The sequence below is a fragment of the Pseudoliparis swirei genome, chromosome 10 (genome assembly GCF_029220125.1).
Source record: "Pseudoliparis swirei isolate HS2019 ecotype Mariana Trench chromosome 10, NWPU_hadal_v1, whole genome shotgun sequence".
In the NCBI taxonomy this organism is placed as follows: domain Eukaryota; kingdom Metazoa; phylum Chordata; class Actinopteri; order Perciformes; family Liparidae; genus Pseudoliparis; species Pseudoliparis swirei.
Genome location: NC_079397.1, coordinates 16,348,810 through 16,368,428, shown reverse-complemented (window position 1 = coordinate 16,368,428; position 19,619 = coordinate 16,348,810). Strand labels below are relative to the sequence as shown.

General features: G+C 45.5%; 1 protein-coding gene across 4 annotated transcripts in view; it reads left to right on the top strand.

Annotated features, from left to right (window-relative positions):
• arhgef39 (Rho guanine nucleotide exchange factor (GEF) 39) overlaps positions 1-19,599 on the top strand; it is a 48,504-nt gene extending 28,905 nt beyond the window's left edge. For 3 of the 4 annotated variants that reach the window (XM_056425203.1, XM_056425204.1, XM_056425206.1), the window contains 6 exons: positions 2,378-2,506; positions 9,670-9,899; positions 16,228-16,316; positions 17,536-17,653; positions 18,105-18,211; positions 18,303-19,599. In XM_056425203.1, coding sequence (XP_056281178.1) covers positions 2,378-2,506; positions 9,670-9,899; positions 16,228-16,316; positions 17,536-17,653; positions 18,105-18,211; positions 18,303-18,345 — 716 coding nt within the window. In that variant the 3' untranslated portion in view covers positions 18,346-19,599. The remainder of the gene's footprint in view (positions 1-2,377; positions 2,507-9,669; positions 9,900-16,227; positions 16,317-17,535; positions 17,654-18,104; positions 18,212-18,302) is intronic. The other variant, XM_056425207.1, reaches the window with a different exon arrangement.
• The last annotated feature ends 20 nt before the right edge of the window (positions 19,600-19,619 follow it).

The following is a 19,619-nucleotide window of genomic DNA, read 5'->3' as shown; positions in this document are numbered from 1 at the left end:
GGGGGACAGTGTGTGTTTGTGTGTGGGATAGTGTGTGTGTGTGTGTGTGTGTGTGTGAAAACGGCCCGGTTGTATTGTAAAGGGATTTATTTAAAAAAGGAATTCCAGACAAATCACACTGTAGATAGAATCACAAGAGGCTTTGTTGTTGTTGTTGTTTTCTCTTGTTGTGCTGCTTTGTTAGTTTCCTCTTTTTTTTGCGGCCCCCAGCTCCCCCTTTTTTGCCTCGCGGTGCATTCAGGCCGGATTTAATTGTTGTACTTGCGGTGCTCCAGGAGCTTCAATCCGACCCTCTGACGCCTCGGAGCCGTAACCGAGTCCGACCCGACGCAACTCTCCAACATCGAAAGTGAACGTCCTCCCGCCATGAAGTCAAGCGCCGTCTAAATAGTGAATAAATGGAATAAAGAACTGCGGAAGACGTCTGCCGAATGTGTAATGGGCCGGATGTATTATTAATGCCTCGGCCAGAACTCGGCCCGAGAATACTGTAATTAGGAGTTGTTGTTTTTCCAGAGCCGGCAATGCAAAGTATTCCAAACATGTACAACAAAGGGAGGGAAAAGAGAGAGAAAAGTCTACACGGATGCCTTGTTTGGTTTACATTGTAATTGTGTGAAGTAAAGCGAGCCAATTAGGCCCGCGATTATTTTAGTGCAGAAGAATCACCCCCGAGGATCAAGTTCGTCTTGGTGCTCCCGAAACAAAAAGTGTGTGTGTGTGTGTGGGGATTGGGGGGGAGGAAGAGAAGAGAGTTGAGCTTGAAATTAGAATTCGTCTGTTTGTTGTTATTTCTGGACGCGTTAATGATGTCGTTCTAAATGTTTACAGCAAATTATTACTGCCGGAAACACGGTAATTGGATGCGACTGTCTATTTTCAATGACTCTCCGATTCGTTGTGATTGTGAAGCTTTGTAGGGAAAACAAAGTTAGTGAAAGAGTTGTTCAGTACACGGGGCATGATTCAGTTAGATTGCGTCACATCTATCGCGTCTCACTGAGCAGGCTTTCAATGTTTCAGATGTACTTGTAATCAACATTTAACATTATTAATACAAATAAAGTGCAATAATTAAATGTAAGGTTTCCGTAGTTTCCAATATGAGTAGAATACTCATATTGTACTTTATGTGTATTAATAATGTGTGTGTATATATATATTATTTATTTATATATATATATATATACACACGCACATTATTAATACATATATATATTAATAATTACATTAAATATTGGAAACTACAGAAACCTTAAAATTATATTGATATATATTTATATATATAATAATAATTACATTAAATATTGGAAACTACGGAAACAATAACATTATATTTATATATTATATATATACAGGACTGTCTCAAAAAATTAGAATATTGTGTATTTCTGTGCAAAAAAAAAAAAAAAAAACAAACATTCGCATTCAATACATAAATCAACAACTGAAATTGCCCTTTTTTTTTTTTTTTTTTTATTTGATTATTGCTTTACAGCAAGAAAACTCTAAAATCTGTTTCGAGTTAATTTTACAATTCAAAGTGATTGTTTAATACCCTACTAGTATAATTTTCATGATATTCTAATATTTAGAGATAGGATATTTGAGTTTTCAGCTGTAATCTGTAAAAGCAAAAAAAATAAAATTGCAATTTTATTTGATTTTTATAATGTTGAAAACCAGATGCAATTTATTTTTTTTTTGAATTGCAAAATGAAAATAAAGAACTTCATCACAATATTCTAATTTTCTGAGACAGTCCTGTATATTGTGTGTATATATATTCTATATATATATAGGTTTTTATTCATTCGAAACTGAAACAAAAATCTTCGAATTCTGACACCAAATGTATAAATTACATTCTAATTGTTTAGGCCCCACCCAAAAGTAATTGAAATGTACCGACCGTGTTGTTAGATTTTTTTATTTGTTTTCCAGTAAATCGGGCGGGTAATCAGTGGGATAGGGGGGGCATACAAGGGTAGAGGGCATGAAATTTAGTCAATCCCTGGAGGTCACATGGTAGTCCGTGCCCCTCTAGAATCAGGATTACCATTAAAATCTCACATGAAAGCCAGAATTAAAATAACGTCTGTAATATTGGCCTTATGAATGTGGCTATGTCAATAAATATCGTGATTGTGAAGTTGTTGATAAGTAATGCGAGCAGACCGAGGTATCCGTTTTAAATACCAAGTTAAATGAGTCTTTAGTCACGATGAAATCCGATCTGGGGACGTCATCACAATCGTATATGGGGATATATGTTTGATGTCTAATATGTACCCAGAGACTTGATTGTGGAACTCAGAAAGGAGTTCATCGATGCAAGGTCAAACTGTGTGTGTGTGTGTGTGTGTGTCTCCTTCAGGCGCGGTGACCGCGGTGGACGGCGTGTTCCGGCGTATCCAAAAGAACGGCCGGTGCCACGAGAACCACCTGCAGCTGTGCCGGGTGCAGAAACTGCTGAAGGGGCAAAAGACGAAGTTGTCGGCGCCAGGTGAGAGAGAGAGCGAGAGAGAGAGAGCCTCTGATCACGTATTCCTTTCATCCAAAGAAGCACCTCCATCTCCTCCCTCTCTCTCTCTCTCTCTCTCTCTCTCTCTCTCTCTGTGCATCTGTTGCTGCGTGTCCTTTGGGAGACATGGGGGGGGGAGTCGAGATAAACTGAAGGGAAATGAAGTTCAGTCTCGAGACGTGCGGACTGGATTGCTTTTAATCGATAGAATTCATTGGACTTTCTGCAGGAAGCGAAAGTGTTCGGCCCACTTCATTAATAGAGCATTACTGCTAACCGTTAGCGAGTGTGCTCCCCCCCCCCCTCGTTTATATCCCCTTCTCCATTGTGGTTTCCTCTCTTACTTGTGGAGCGGCGGTGGGCCCCCCCCTCCCCCTCCCCCCGTTGTTTGTCTGGCCTCCTCGTTGCTCCGCTCACCCTGCCAATCTCCCCCAGGACCAATTAGAGCCCGGCCTCATCTTGTGGACCAGCAGATGAAAAAGGAAGCCAAAGTGTGTGTGTGTGTGTGTGTGTGTGCACGCACAAGCGCATGAAGCCGCGAGTGTTTCTTCTTCTTCTTCTTCTTCTTCTTCTGCGTGTGTGTATTTGCGGATGTGTTGGTGCATGCTGGGAGCGAGCGCTGAATAGCAGCTCATCTCTCTCTAATGCCGATGTGGGAAGTTTCAAAAGCTTCCTCTCATCCGAGTTCTCAGGCCCCCTTTTCGCAAACTCCGCCGGCTTCCTCTTCCAGCTAATAAAGCTCCGGTCCCACCGGGGCAGACTTCAGAGCACCACCACCACCACCACCACCACCCGCTCCGACCCACTCTCCTTCCTCCCCACCAACGCTGCCTCTAATGTGGGTAAAAGAAAAGTGCTCTGCCTCCGTACAGATGAGAAGCGCCGGAGCCCCCTCTCCGACATATTAAGTAGCTCTGTAGGAGATGAGGGAGGGGCGGGGGGGGGGGGGTGATTGTGAGACACAAAGCCTGAATCAATGGGACATCGATACAGCAGACAGTCGGCCCGTTTCCCTGGGAGGCCGCAGATTTGTGTCTGCCCGCCTGCTCCTTCAATTTGAAACAAAGATGTCTCACATTTTCTATCCTGTTCCAACATTGATTCTTTCCCATTGATGTCCCTTTATGTTCCTGACTGTGGTGTTTTTTTTGTTATCTCTTAGGTGTCTCAGATCAATCGGATAACCTCATTATATTAAGCTTTAATGTACTTTTTCTTTTAAACTTGGAGAGAAACTGAAATCATGAAATCTTTAATTTCTCCATTTTCTCCATTTTAAGGGTGAAACATTTCGGAGATTCACCAGTTAATTCACAGTCAAATAAATAGTGTTTCCCCGTAGATCATTTACGTTATTCTTCAAGCAAACGATCCAGCCATCCTCTGGTTCCAGCTTTTCCAATACGACGATTTACATCCTCGTTGGCTCTGGGGAACTGCAGCGGTTCTCATCACCAGATCTAAGGGAGTTTATTTCTCCCTCTCAGATGTTTGAACTTTGATTCACGATCTGATACACAAATCATAAAGACAGCTTCAGCTCAGATTTTTTTTTACCATCCCTTTGGAAAATATTTCCATCCATACAGGCATGCCTGAAAATGGATGTATGTAGGTTCTGGTGTTAGACTGGTTGCTTAGTTACAGAACATATACAGAGTATTGTCGTAGTCTTTAATAATAAAAGGTAGTGCTTGATACCTAGATCTTGAACTCAAACAGACAAATTGTAAAGTGTTTTCAAACTGAGTGGCAAGGCTCTGACTCTCTCTCTCGCTCTCTTTCTCAAATGTACTTTGAAATGAACACTTAAAAATCTAAGTTTTGGTCAACACGTCTCAGACGTGTCCTCTCGGTTTTCACTGTCGTCCGTTTTCTCGCTCTTCGCTCTTCGGTGGCTGAAGTCTCAGAACATTTTGTTCCTTTACATCTTCTGTGTGAACTTCACAGGAGCTACAGATCAAAATAAGCTTTAACGAGAAAAGGAAAGTCCAAACCGTGACTTCCAAATGACGACGCCGCACCGATAACGGCTGTTTCCTCCGCAGAAGTGGAATTATTAAGCGCAACAGCTCTTAGTATAGACAACCAGGTCAGCAGTGGCTGTAATCCTTTATCCATGTTGCATTGAGCTGGTGGTCGATCTGTAACCGTTTGTTTTCTCCCAGTAGCGTCTTCAAACCACTCTTGTTTGAAGGGTTTTAAAACTCAGTGGAAACGAGGCATGAATGCGAAAGAATAGGTATGTGATTTGGGAATGTCGCTAGTTAGCTGGAGAGGGAGCAGGTCACACACACACATACACACACACACACACACACCTAGGGCTTCTTAAAGTAAGTACACAAATGAATGATGCTGTTTCATTTATAAAATGCATTGCTAAATGTGGTTTTACACCGAAATATGAATTTACTATGGTGGCTAAAAGAAAGCTAGCTAACGGTTTCAATGTAGCGAACTGTTTCAACGTAGCTAACGATTTCAACGTAGCTAACGGTTTCAACGTAACTAAATGTTTCAACGTAGCTAACGTTTTCCACGTAGCTAAAATTAGCTGCGTTCTTGGAACAAAGCAGGCATTGCAGCGCCTTTGATGATTTTCAGCATGACCAACGTGACTGGTTTATATATCGTCTATAACTTTAAAGTGAGTAAACTTATTGATGACCCTGCAGGATCTTTCCAGGATCTTTCTAATACGAAGCAGTGGCTCTCATGGGAAGAACAGTCTCCATTAGAAAATACGACTGCATTTGTCCACAGGGGCCTAAATAATCATTATTTCCACTCGACTTGGTCACTGAGCAACAATGAAGTACCGCCAATATTGTTGGGTAAACAAAGTAAAATAAGTTTTTCACCAAACTCTCAACCCCCTTTCTGCCACAGCAGTCTGCCTCCATCATTCGGACACATCAGGGGGAAAGGGGACCCTTTGTAGATCCCCCCCCCCCCCACACACACACACACACACATGATCCGGCCCAAAAGCCTTTGTAGAGCAGAGGTGTGCTCTTTGACAAGGGAAGCTGAAAGGCCCGGACACGGAGAGGAGTGCTTGGCACTTCCTGCTCTTTGAACCGGCTGCTGCCTCAAAGCACCGCGGACGGTCCGATGTGTCCAGGGGGTCTGGAGAGACCGCGGTCCACAAAGAGACTTGCTCCTCACACAGAGCGTATCTAACCTCTGGCTCTGTCGACTCTGTCCATCAGGGGGTCTGATGGGGGGGTAGCGGATACAACTTTAAAGGTTAAGGGAAACTACAGTCTGCTTTCCAAAGTAGTGCTGGATTCAGTTTTAATTTTCTCTTCAAAACAAAAACACCTGAAGTCGTCGTTCCAAGAGATAGTTGTCGGACGTGAAGACGCTTATTGTCCGTGTTATTTCCCCCCCAGACCCTGACGAACACGGGAGGGCCGTGGAGGCGAAGACCTTTTAGCGCACGCTTCCCGGTCAGACGGGGGAGAAGTGAAGGCGGCTGTGTGAGATCCCAGCGTGTGTGTATAATCACCACACTGACTGAAACGCATCAGTTTCAGCACGCTGGACGCCGGCAGCGTCCTGATGCTCGAGCGAACACGTGACGCATTACCGCCCACGCGTTCATTTCAAGCGTTAACATATTCTGTGATCACAGGAGGACGGACGACTTTAAAACATCGAGCACACGTTGGTGTCCTGTCTCCTAATCTAACACTCACAGATTTCGCTGCCATCTGTCAGTTTGCGTAAGCACCTGAAAACGACGCTTGTCACTCGGAGCAACACACGCATCCAAATCCTTGGACCTCGTATGAAGATCTTAAAGCGTTACGTTCAACTTGAATGAAACTTCCTTTTCCTGCAGTTATGAGGCCAGAGAATAGGTCTGTCCAGTGAAGTAGTCATACCAGAGAATAGGTCTGTCCAGAGAAGTTCGTCATACCAGAGAATAGGTCTGTCCAGAGAAATTCGTCATACCAGAGAATAGGTCTGTCCAGTGAAGTAGTCATACCAGAGAATAGGTCTGTCCAGAGAAGTTAATCATACCAGAGAATAGGTCTGTCCAGAGAAGTTCGTCATACCAGAGAATAGGTCTGTCCAGAGAAGTTCGTCATACCAGAGAATAGGTCTGTCCAGTGAAGTAGTCATACCAGAGAATAGGTCTGTCCAGTGAAGTAGTCATACCAGAGAATAGGTCTGTCCAGAGAAGTTCGTCATACCAGAGAATAGGTCTGTCCAGAGAAGTTCGTCATACCAGAGAATAGGTCTGTCCAGTGAAGTACGTCATACCAGAGAATAGGTCTGTCCAGTGAAGTAGTCATACCAGAGAATAGGTCTGTCCAGAGAAGTTCGTCATACCAGAGAATAGGTCTGTCCAGAGAAGTTCGTCATACCAGAGAATAGGTCTGTCCAGAGAAGTTCGTCATACCAGAGAATAGGTCTGTCCAGTGAAGTAGTCATACCAGAGAATAGGTCTGTCCAGTGAAGTAGTCATACCAGAGAACAGGTCTGTCCAGTGAAGTTCGTCATACCAGAGAATAGGTCTGTCCAGTGAAGTAGTCATACCAGAGAATAGGTCTGTCCAGTGAAGTAGTCATACCAGAGAATAGGTCTGTCCAGTGAAGTAGTCATACCAGAGAATAGGTCTGTCCAGTGAAGTAGTCATACCAGAGAATAGGTCTGTCTACCAGAGAATAGGTCTGTCCAGTGAAGTAGTCATACCAGAGAATAGGTCTGTCCAGTGAAGTAGTCATACCAGAGAATAGGTCTGTCCAGTGAAGTTCGTCATACCAGAGAATAGGTCTGTCCAGTGAAGTACGTCATACCAGAGAATAGGTCTGTCCAGAGAAGTTCGTCATACCAGAGAATAGGTCTGTCCAGTGAAGTAGTCATACCAGAGAATAGGTCTGTCCAGTGAAGTAGTCATACCAGAGAATAGGTCTGTCCAGTGAAGTACGTCAGTCTCCAGGATGAACGGTCCGTCGGTTATTCGCGAAAGAGCCGAAGGTGCAAGGCATCTATTTCCTGAGGACGTTTCCCTCTCCACTTCTCGTTTATTCAACATGTCCTGTCCCGAGTGGCGATTGTTACGACACATTCAAACTCTGTCTTTTAAAGGGTTGTATAAGGCTCAAGCAGGGTTTCATTTCTATAATATTCATTAGGAGGATCACACCCGACGCTCCCAATCTCCACACAACACCTGAGAGAGTCGCGGCGTGTTTCCCCCGACGGTTCGGTTTGAGACCCATGGCATTTTAAAAGCAATTTGACCCCCGTCTGGCCCCAGCCACTTAATCTCAGTGGGCTTGTCTGTACCTGAAAATGTTCCCCCGAAGCCCCAGAGGCACAGCTCTGGCCACTCAGGCTAGCTCCAATCACGGGCTACTGGCTGGGGCAATTACAAAAACACCCTGGACCCAGGCAGAATTTTTCATCTTATCTATCCAAATGTCAGCCTCCTGCTTATTAGCTATCGCCACGTCGCTGCCAATCACGGGGAAAGAGATGAGAGCTTTCCTCGCGGTCTGCTTACCTCCCACTGAGTCCGTCTTGGATTCTTTCGTCCTCATTTATCTTTTCAATTCAGCACGGCTTAGTTAGCCTCATTATTTGCATGCTCCACAGCTCTGCAATTTGATGCCGAGCACACTGATTATAACCGTTTTCGCACTGACACGGCGACGCTGGTTGAACCTGCATCGGCGGTCCGTCTGAACGGGAGTTATCTTTGTTCTGCGGTTCACTGGCGTTTTGTTCATCTAAATTCGGTATTGAATCCAAATCCTTTTCAATCCCTCATCACAATTTGTACCTTAACGTCAACAATAACTCAAACGATCTCGGTTGTTGACAACCTCTGGCTGAAAACTGCAAATGAACTGAGCGGCAGAAGACATGAAATGTAGGCGTGAATAATTCAGAGCCTCCATCTTTCCTCTGGAGAGGAGTTGTCATTATGTTGGTGTTGCTGACCAGACGGCAGAGAATTGTTTAATTTCCACTATTACGTGATTGTCTTTAAGCTTCAGCTGATATCTTCTGCTGCAGGTTATATAATTGTAACAACGGCTTAACATGAGATGCCTGCTGATGTGAGTAGACTGTCTTGTGTATTACACGAAAGCCTGAAGAGTTAAGAACAAGTTAGTCGGTTTAGCTCCCGCGTTTAGAGATAATCTCCCAAGATCTCGGCAGATTATCATCGACTGCGATGATTTGTAATTGCGGATTGATTTTTAAAAAAGTTTCCCTTCCCAGAGATCCAAACTGTGACGCTTCTCCTGACTCGCATTCTGTAAGACCGCAAATACACAACGTGAACCTGATTCAGCCCGAACTATAAGACTATCAAGAGGAAAGTCTTCAGTGTACATCATCATGTACAAACAGTACTACCATTTGAGTACTTACCGATACGAGTACTTAATATTACCATTACATTTAGAAAATAACTTTGTTGCTGACATTTTAACATTCAACATTGTGTTCTCCTGATACAACCAGTATCTTTAAAGTAGGGATGATAACACCTGTTTGAACATGCTGTCCCTTAAACAGTGAAAAGAAACATTACAAATATTGTTTCTATACATTTGTACATCTACGTAAGCCTAGAGCAGCATCTCTAGGTCTGGACCAGGTGGACCTGATTCAGCCCTCACTATAAGACGATGACTCCACGGGTACCAGTTTGTTCTTGTCTTTGCTTTGGTTGTTTATTGATTGATTCCTGACGGGATGTCAAGATAATGTCCCCAAAGATAACCAAATATGCTTTCCCCTTTGCTTTTATAATATTAACAAATCCAAGCGAGATCAAATCGCTGACCCTGATCTGGAATCAGCAGAACGTGAGTTTGTATTCTGATGCTTCTGGGATTTAAAATAGCATTTCGGGAACAATCTACACGAGACCCGACGTGTCGGGAGGGAAACTGAAACGCGTCTTTATTGGGCGGTCGTGTGCCGCTCTGTGTGATTCAGTGGTCTGAACGGTGTCGACATATTTCCTTGATTCCTCTCTCCTCGCACGGTTTCCTTGCGTCTCGCCATTCCTCCCTGGTGGGAGGGACTAGGAGGGAAGTGAGGGGTAACGGGGACGCCACGAGGAGTCTTGGGATGCTCCCCGACCACGATGTTCTCTGTTCCTCCCGCAGGCCGGTGGTACGTCCGCGAGGGCTGGCTGAAGGTGGTTCCTCGTAGAGGCACGGACGCCAAGCCCAGAATGTTCTTCCTGTTCTCCGACATGCTGCTGCAGGCCAAGCGCTGCAGTCCGCTGCAACTCGCCGACGGGGACAAGTTGGCCGGGCAGCGCGCCTTCCCCCTGCAGGACTGCACCGTGGAGAAGGTGTTCGGCCACACCCGGAGCCAGGGAGGCCTGCTGAGCGTGAGTGTCAGACCGGCTGGAGCTTCAGGACTGTTGTGTTTCACGGGGTTCATTAATACTGACTCACTTCAGAAAGTTCACGCTGCTTTCATTTTTTTTTTCCCAACTGAGAATCGGTAGGTTTAGATGCAAGTCTTATCTAAATACAGGAAAGATTTGTTACAAAACTGAACTTAATAAATGTTTGTTAATAGAACGAGGATTGTAAATTTTACCCAGCATCTCTTTCTATTTCAGTCTCCGATAACCCTTAATGGGTCTCGCATACATATATTAAAACGGACTTGGAAAATCGAAAATAATCAAATTACAAATTGGCCTCGGAGGGTTTTACAATCTGTACACATATGACATCCTTGACCTTTGACCTCACATCGGATCAGGAAAAACTCCCAAGCAATAGAAAAACTCCCAGTAAAACCAGAACAACTCTCAAAACAGAAAAACTCCCCCAAAAAAACTGAAAAACTCTCCCAAAAAAGTCAGAAAAACTCAAAAAAAACCTTTCACTGGGAAGAAAAGTAAGGACCCTTCAGGAGAGCAACAGAGGAGGATCCCTCTCCAGGATGGACAGAACACTAGATGTCATGTGACCAGAATGAACAGCCAATGAATATGACAGAAATGTATGCACTGTATACTTTAAAATATAACATTTGTAAGTAATTAAATTAGTCTTTGGCGGTGTCCAAAATCCCACACTAACATGCTCTTTCGTACAACAGTGTGTGAGACGGTCGTCAGCACACCGTGAGATCGGCTGTTCGATCCCCGCGTGTCGAAGTGCGCCATCGGTGTGTGTGTGTGTGTGTGTGACTAGACCTATCATGATCCATCCTCTCAAAACACCAGCAGGGCGCCACAATGCGTCCGTTTGTCATCGCGTATCGTTCCAACAGGCGGCGTCGCCGGCGCTCCCGGTGTCACTTCTGCTCGACGGAATTATTATGTTCGCGAGTTCGGACGTCACGCTTCTCAGAAATCATCTCCGCATTAAGAGGTTGTGCACGAGTTACCGTGGTAACGGTAAGGAGGCTCTCGGGAAGCGACGGGGTCGTTCCGGTTCGGCGCGTCCTCAAAGATCTCCACGGAGTGAGACATCGGGACGATAAACACGACGCGTGAGAACCAGTCGGCGAGGAGGCGTGGCTTCTGTTTGTTCCCGTGCTTTTTGAAAATGCGGAAGGTTATGTTTTGATCGCCGTGTATTTATTTATTTGTATTTATTTATTATTTACTCGCATAACTCAAAAAGTATTAAACCGAATCGCAGGAAATTTGGTGGGATGATTGGTTATTATCCGGGGACCATTTGATTAGATTTTGGGATCGATTGGGTCAAAGGTCAAGGTCATGAAAAGGTCAAAATCTTCTTTTTACCATAGCGCGGTCAATTTCTATCCAATTGGCATGCAACTAATGCCAACATGTTCATAATTCAATGCCCACTCTTGTGATATGCGAAGGTATGCGCTCTACCGAGTGCCCATTCTAGTTCAGGATATGTTGCTTATTATTTCTTTTTGTAACAGATTGATCAAGTCCCGTCTGTTGTTGTTTTTGGAACATATGAAATCATATGTTTCAGACACAGATTGGGAAAAGTTCCTCCGAGTGTTTGTCGGGCAGCAGGTGGGGAAACATCTGTTCTTTTGATTTAAGCACACACACATCAGTGAGTCCTTAGCGGGGGCATTATTATTACTATTATTATATATTTCATTCACACTCGCGCTGCTCGGATTCGTCTTACTTGCGGCTGCCGTGAGCTGCTGCTGTGTGATCTGATTTCCCTTGAACTAACATGTCATCTAGTGAGAAGACCTGCCCCCCAATCACAGCACACCCCTTGTCGAAGTAGCCCAGAAAGTTGGCGCTGTGGCTCCTCCCACTCTGATCCATCAGGCTCTCTCTCGCCGCCGCAGCTGCCGGCTGACAAACGGTGTCTAAATGATGTAGCTGCTGTCATGAAACATTCAAAGGAAACGAGTCACGCGCCGCCGAGCGAGTAACGCAGTGAGCGTTTACGCGGCGAGTGTTTAGTGCTGACGCGGCGCCGTATCAATATTCATCTCCGGTAGAAGGAGAGCTCTTTATGTGGTGCACCGTGGCTGCTCACACATATGAAGGCGCTGAGTGACCTAACAAAGCAATTATCATTCATTATTATTATTATTATTTTTTTATTTATATTATTGTTATTAATAATAATAATTAGAACCTCTACACATCAAGTAAAATGTGTTCAATGTTCTTTAACTGTCGGTCGTTTCAAACCGGGCTGCACTTCATGATTACTTTCATTAATAATTAGCTTTTTTTTAATAATATATATATAATAAAAAAACATGTGGTCTATCAAGTGTCCAAAAAAGTGGAAAAAATGTCCACACATAGAAACATAGAAATCAGAACTGTAATAATTAACCCATGACCAGAATTGTTGCCAATAACTTTCTCTTTGTCAATCAAATAATTGTTTTTAAAACGGAGGAAAATATATATATATATTTTTTAAGTAATAAATAGAACAGAAAATAATTTATTGTTGCATGACGTGTTTTGTTTTTGTAATTCCTTGGAAATAAGTGAAATATTGCATGCGATTTGTGATGGAATTTAATTTGTTTAACAGTCTCAAGTGGATCCCCTTCCCCCAAAATATACAGTCAAATATAAATATATTTTTCCCTAATACATTTCCCAAAAGAAGTTCCATCAATGTAAACATAAGCATAAATTAGACCCAATCTAATTCAGGCTGCAACTAACAACATTTTTCTTTTATAGATTCATAGATTGATCCATTTATTATTATTTTGCAATTAATAAATGAATCCTTTGGTCTAGCTTTTTATGTTCTTATTCATAATTTTTTTCCGATATTCAGTTGGACCAAAGATTCTACAGATTTCTTATTTATTGGCGAATGAGGCGACATAAAATAATATTTAACTTTAATTTTTGAGACTTGACAGCATTCAGCACACACACACACACACGTTGGTCAGTACCATGATAAGTATTGTAATTTGATACCTATTCCTAAAAAAAAAGTGCGAGCCGTGACCGCGTGTTGGTGCCGGTGTGGCTGATTCACCTGCCTCAGAATCAGCCAATAGGATCCCAGAGAAAATCGAGTCGGGATTTGTTACCCGGAGACCTGTCGTCATGACGAGGGCCTGTGTGTGACTTCATCTGCTGGAGGCGGTGTGAATTAAAGGCATCCTTCAAGGGACTAATGAAAAGGCTGCAGATGGGGAGATTAGAGTGTGTGTGTGTGTGTGTGTCTGGCCAGCGTGCTGATGGCTGCCTGCTGTAACAGAATCTCTCGTTGCCGGATCAGATTAGGCTTCAGATCCATCTCTTCCGGCCCTCCAGTAAATACATCTTCCTCAAGCCCGTCGCCGAGCCCCGCTGCGGCGTTATCTCACGCCGGAAAATGGCATTTCATTAGCCTCTTATCCCGCCGAGGCCCAAATGCATACTCAATAGCATTACACGTGATTTCTCATAAGGACACATTATTGATCCCCCCCCCTCTCTCCCCCCCCCCCCCTTTACCTGAGCTCAAGGAAAAGGGCTGTCAGCACTCCGGGGCCCGTCCTCGTCCAGGGCCATGAAGAATTAAAGGCAAATTAAATTTGACAGCTGTAAATGCCACGGCAATCTATATGCAAAGTTTGAGGGGGGGGGGGGACCTTATATTAAAATTTCCCGTGTTCTTTTTTTTTTGGTCACACATGTTTATAGAGAGCTAGCTTTTTATTTGTGGCTCGCCCCACATTTTTTTCATCTTCTGTCTTCTCTCCCTCCATCTGTCGACCTTCCTTATTCTCTGTCTCTCTCTCCCCCTCCTCTCTCCCCTTCTCTCTCTCCAGCTCTCCTTCTCTCCTTCTTCCCCTCACTCTCCCGCTACTCCTCCCTCCTCCTCTCTCTCCCTCTCTCTCCTTCTTCCCCTCATACTCCCTCTACTCCTCTCCCTCCCTCTCCCCTTCTTTCTCTCCATCTTCCCCTCACTCTCCCGCTACTCCTCTCCTCTCCTCTATCCTCTCTCTCTCCATCTCTCCCTCTCTCTCCTTCTTTCCCTCACTCTCCCGCTACTCCTCTCCTCTATCCCTCTCTCTCTCCCTCTCCTTCTTCCCCTCACTCTCCCTCTACTCCTTTCTCTCGCTCCCTCCCTCTCCCCTTCTTTCTCTCCATCTTCCCTCATACTCCCTCTACTCCTCCCTCTCTCTCTCTCCATCTCTCCCCTTCTCTCCTTCTTCCCCTCACTCTCCCTCTACTCCTCCCTCTCTCTCCTCCATCCCTCTCTCCCCTTCTCTCCTTCTTCTCCTCACTCTCCCTCTACTCCTCCATCGCTCTCCCTTTCTCTCGCTCCCTCCCTCTCTCCCTCTCCCCACTCTCTCCATCTCTCCCTCTCTCCTTCTTCCCCTCATACTCCCTCTACTCCTCCATCGCTCTCTCTCCTTTCTCTCGCTCTCCCCCCTCTCTCTCCCCTTCTCTCTCTTCTTCTTCCCCTCACTCTCCCGCTACTCCTCTCCTCTCTAGCCCTCTCTCCTCCATCCCTCCCTCCCTCCGTCTGCACTCGTCCTCCACGCTAATTTCCCCCCCTTTGCCGCTTGAATATTTCCTCACATCCCTGACGACAGACTTCCCTTTGATGTATAAATAATCGAGCTGAATTTATCTCTTATTATACAAAGTAATTTCTACCTAAGAGGGTCAGATTTCCTGACCAATCCCTAATTACCCGTGTTGCAATAGAAGTGGAATCTATTTGTGCATAAATCAACCGACGCCCCCTTAGATAATACTTTTGATGATGGTACGTGGGAAATCTTAAATCTATTTAAAAAGTATAATGAGAGACACTCTCCTCCTCCCCCTCCCCTGTGTAAAAACATAGTTATGTTTGATGAGCTCCTACTCTGTACCCCGTGTGTTAAGTTCTGTCCCAATACGCATCGTAAATAATCGATACGTCGCCTCTCATTGGCCGGCTTCCTGTGCGGAGGCTGCAGCCGCCGGGTAAATGTGAAGGGTCGTGGAATTTGCCGCCGGCCTAATTTTTGATCCCCCTGTCAAAGCTTTTCCCCCGGTGGAATTATGGCGCCGCAAACAAGACCTTTGTTTGGGCTCCTGTTGGTTTGTTTGACGAGAGAGAGAGAGGGGGGGGGGAAAGAGAGAGAGAGAGAGAGAGGGGAGAGGGGGAAGAGAGAGAGAGGGGGGGGGGGAAGAGAGAGAGAGGGGAGAAGAGGGAGAGAGAGAGGGGGGGGAGAGAGAGAGAGAGACCTGAGTCCGGTGAATGTGACGCATCCTGTTGCTTTGCCGGACGTCTCCATGTTTTCTTTCCCGCCTCATGTCCTGTTTGGAGGAGCAGCTCGAGTTTTTTATTTTTTATTTTTGCTGGCCGATGAGCTGAGGAGGTTTTCTTAGCTTGCCTCGGCCTGCCCTCTGCTGGCTGCATCGTGCCACTGCAGCTTCAGGCCCTGAAACACACGATGAGGACACCGACACGTCCACGGTGTTGTTCTCACGCATGGTGCCGGTTCTGAGGAACGTCCTGTTCTTTTGTTCTTTAAAGGGGCGACGTGTAACATCTTAAGCGAACATTCGCAACGCTTTACTCGCGTTAGTTTACTCGCTTGCGGCGGCTGTATTCCTACATGAGTCGTTCACTATCGTCAGATTACAGCTGGCAACGAAACAATAGACGCAAGCGGACGTGAGCGACCTTTTGGCTTCAGATCAGAGGAAGAAGAGGTGGGCGGGGCCCCGAGGGGCCACCAGGGGGTCTGGAGTGATCCGGGTGGGCTGAGGGGGTCTACGGGCCGCGTAGGTAAGAGTCATGATGTGTTTATGGACAACGCCTGAAAATTTTTTTAATACTGTGCCTCGGCCCGGGGCTTTGAAGTGAATATGAAACAAAGCTATTGGAGATGCAGAAATCTTGCCCTTTATTTTCATAAATATTTGAAGTAAAATGTACTAAACAGTTTGTTTGTTTTAGATAGTAAATGCTCGTGGGCATTTTTATTATGCTTAGGACTGTTCCATAATTCAATACAATATTTTGATGTCAATGGAATCATATAATGGTGAAATCTTATCGAGATATGGCCGAGATTGACGACGATCGCAAGGTTATTTTGCACTAAATTTCATAACATGAGACGATACTCGGCAGAATGCAAACGTGTGTGATTTCATCCGATGACCATGTCGACCCCCCCTGGTTATGAGTCCTTTGAAAAGTCCTGAAAATGCGTGAGAACTCCCATCATGCTTAGCGGTCCCGTCTCTCCTCTTCCTCCTCTTCCTCCAGCTAACCTTCCCCAAAGCCAAACTCCTGCTGATGTCCTGCAACCAGGAGGATCTCAACGACTGGCACCAGAGCCTGAGCTCGGCTATCGGGTAGGTAGCTGCCGCACACACACACACACACACACACACACGAGAAGTTCGGAGCTTTCCGAGGTCAAGGAGAAGTGGGCGTTGACATATTTGTCGAGTAACTTGCGTCCTTAAGTAACACAACTTCAGCGGTTGCGTTTCCCGTGAAGACAAGTTCATTTAGAAAACGGCCGTACACACGTGTAACGAGCGTGTGTGTGTGTCCCCTCACTCTGTGGGTAAAGAATGACTCTCAGTAAAACTCTGGTACCTGAAGCCCGTCTTCCTCTCAGTCTCATCATTGATCAGCCAGACCTCGGTGCCCCCCCCCTCCCACAGGAGGGTCCGGGTCAGCTCCGCTGTGCCGAGGGGACCCGGCTCCGCCGAAGGCCCCCGACCCCGGCGTGCCCGGCCCGGCTAATTAGTTTATCACTTTGTCAGAGAGGAGAGGGAGGCGGCTGTCAAAGAGCTAGGACCACCCAGCGGGGGGGGGGGGGGTAAACTCCAGGGAGTGTAATTAGCAATGGTGAAGGACTGAGGAGAGGACCAGGGGTCAGCAGCACTCTGTGTGTGTGTGTGTGTGTGTGTGTGTGTATTGATTTAAAGGAGACTACTCACTGCCTGGGCTCACATCTCTGAATCTATCGAATGTTCTCAATGATTATAAAAAAATGTATTATTTTGTGTGGTGAAGTCGTATCAGATTGGTAGCCCTTGCTTCCAGGCAAAATACTCCTGTTACACACACACACACACACACACACACACACACACACACACACACACACACACACATATGTTCACATATCTTCCAGCTTCCTTCTGTCTGTGACTGCAGAGAACTTCAAGAAAGTTTCTTCTGGTTCACTCTTGATGGAAGTAAAAAAAATAAATGGTATTGATATACACACACACACACACACACACACACGTCCTAGCCAAGGGACTTAATTAGTGTGCAGATCAATGCCCGGTGACAGTGAGGTTGACCAGCAGCGATGTGGTGAAGACGGTTTAACTCTTCATCGGCTCTCTGACCTTCTCAGGTGAGAGACGTGTATTACGTGTGGAGGACCGCAGCTCATTTCCATGTTTTATGATTTATAATATTGATCCAACTTTGCAAAAGTGAAGAAATGTAGTTACATTTACCAGCGGACCGGTTCTGTACTGTAGGTGTTTCCCCGGAGCTGAGCGGTGTGTGTGTGTGTGTGTGTGTGTGTGTGTGTGTCCGGTACAGGAAGCTGCAGCCGCAGCAGCCGCTCGTGGTCCATCAGAGAGACGAGTTGTGCCGGAGACCTCTCCGCCCGGCCGCCGAGGGCCACGACACGCCGAGCGGCAGCAGGAAGAGGAACATGGTGAGTCACACACACACACACACACACACACACACACACACACACACACACACCGTTTTAAAACAGGATTATTCAGTGTGGACTCCTAAATATTACATCTGTCATCTAAAGCAGTGTTAGTACATTATTTAATATCAGATAATTATCCTGGTTTATTTTGTCTTACTGAACCCTGGCATGAAGAATATGTCGGCCTAAAGGAACCAACTCCTCCAAGTCATTAATGTTTGAGGGGTTAACTTGGTTAGCGTGGTTCAATTTGAGTCAGATTGGTGACTGTGGTGAGATTATTTAGATTGGTCAGCGAGGTTATTTCTATGAACCGTGTGAGCAGGATTAGTCCTTGAGGTTTGACCTCTAAATGCAGAACGGAGCATTTATATTTTCCGGGCTGGACCCAAACGCTCCTCATGTTCTAAATATGTTGTCCCCCCCCCCCCCCCCCCCTCAGGTGAGCACTGAGCCCACTGAGCCCACTGAGCATGCTCAGAAGCCTCCGGGTCAGTGGGCGGCCAGCGCCCCCAAGAGGATGAAGCCGTGCGGCGCTCCGGAGCTCAGGTGAGATCATCGGCTCCTCATCGGCTGTCAGCCCCTCCCAGGAAAACTCTGTCCTCACAGCGTGTGTGTGTGTGTGTGTGTGTGCGTCCAGCAGTGCGGCGGAGGAGTCCACCTCCAGCTGTGTGCTCCTCTGATGGACTCCAGTCGGCGATGATCCTGCTCCGTCTGTCCGAGTTTAACTTCAGACCCACTTTCTGCTGACGTGGATTATTAATATTATAATTATTAATCACGGCGTCTTCTGCTCCTTCTGCCGCTTTAACCACCGGATACACGGCGATGGCGCCCGCCTCCATTTACAACGTGACGCCAACAGCTGCTGCGCCGCGCTCGTTTTGGGGCGGTACCTGAATGCACCACTCTGCCAGTCCTGTCCCAGTCTTGGTTTTCCGATGCATTTACAGGTTTTGGATGAACTATCCATACATACATGACGGGAAAAGACCCCAAATTAGCCGGTTACAGGTGAACCCCAGCGCTAGTTTAGGATTATCAATGGAAATATGTATTTGTTGCCAAAGACCCTTTAAAAAAAATAATGTTTTCACTCCTATTTCATGTTGTCATCGAGGCTGTTTGACCTCCTCACCTTTGGGCCAGTGGGAAAAACACGATTATGAAATAAATAGACACGTCTTTATTTTCAAATATCAGTAGCTATGATGGACTATTGTATTGATTACTATCTTATAATATCTTGTTTTTTTATATATATATTATAACCATAATTATAACTGGGAATATATTCTTCCAATTTGAGGTGGATGGATGGTCGTCTTGAGAAACTAGCAGATTAAATAATCCACATGAACGGTTTAGGGATGTTTATCTCCACATGATCCACATGGACTGGACCAGGTCCTGGACTAGACCAGGTCATGTGGGTTCATCTCCAAGCCCCGCCTCCTTCACTCCGCTGTTACCGCCTCACACCATCCTCTGTTCAAATGTACAACTCTTGAAGTTTCTGATGTTATTGTTTTACTTGCCAGGTATAGAGACACTCCTCACTGTTGTGTGTGTGTGTGTGAGACACTGTGATGAGGTGTTGTTGTTGTTGTGATCATAGTTAACGGGATGAGTGCATTTAATCAGCTGCATTCATCCAGAGATGATTTATATGAATCTGAATCCAGGCGAGAAACCCTGGTGACCAGATGTAAAGAGCTAGATGTTTTTATCACATTATTTGTCCTTCGTTGCATCTTTTATCAACCAATCAACAAACGCGTGCCTCTCTTCTGCGTTTTATTAGCTCTGTTTTATCATGTTGCTGATCTCGTGTGTATTTTACAGATCATGTTGCTCATGAAAGCTTTTACACGGCTCACCGATCATGAATGGAGACGGACGTCATTAAAATGTCCCCAATAAAACTCTAAAGACGTCGTTGTGTTGTCTCTGCACC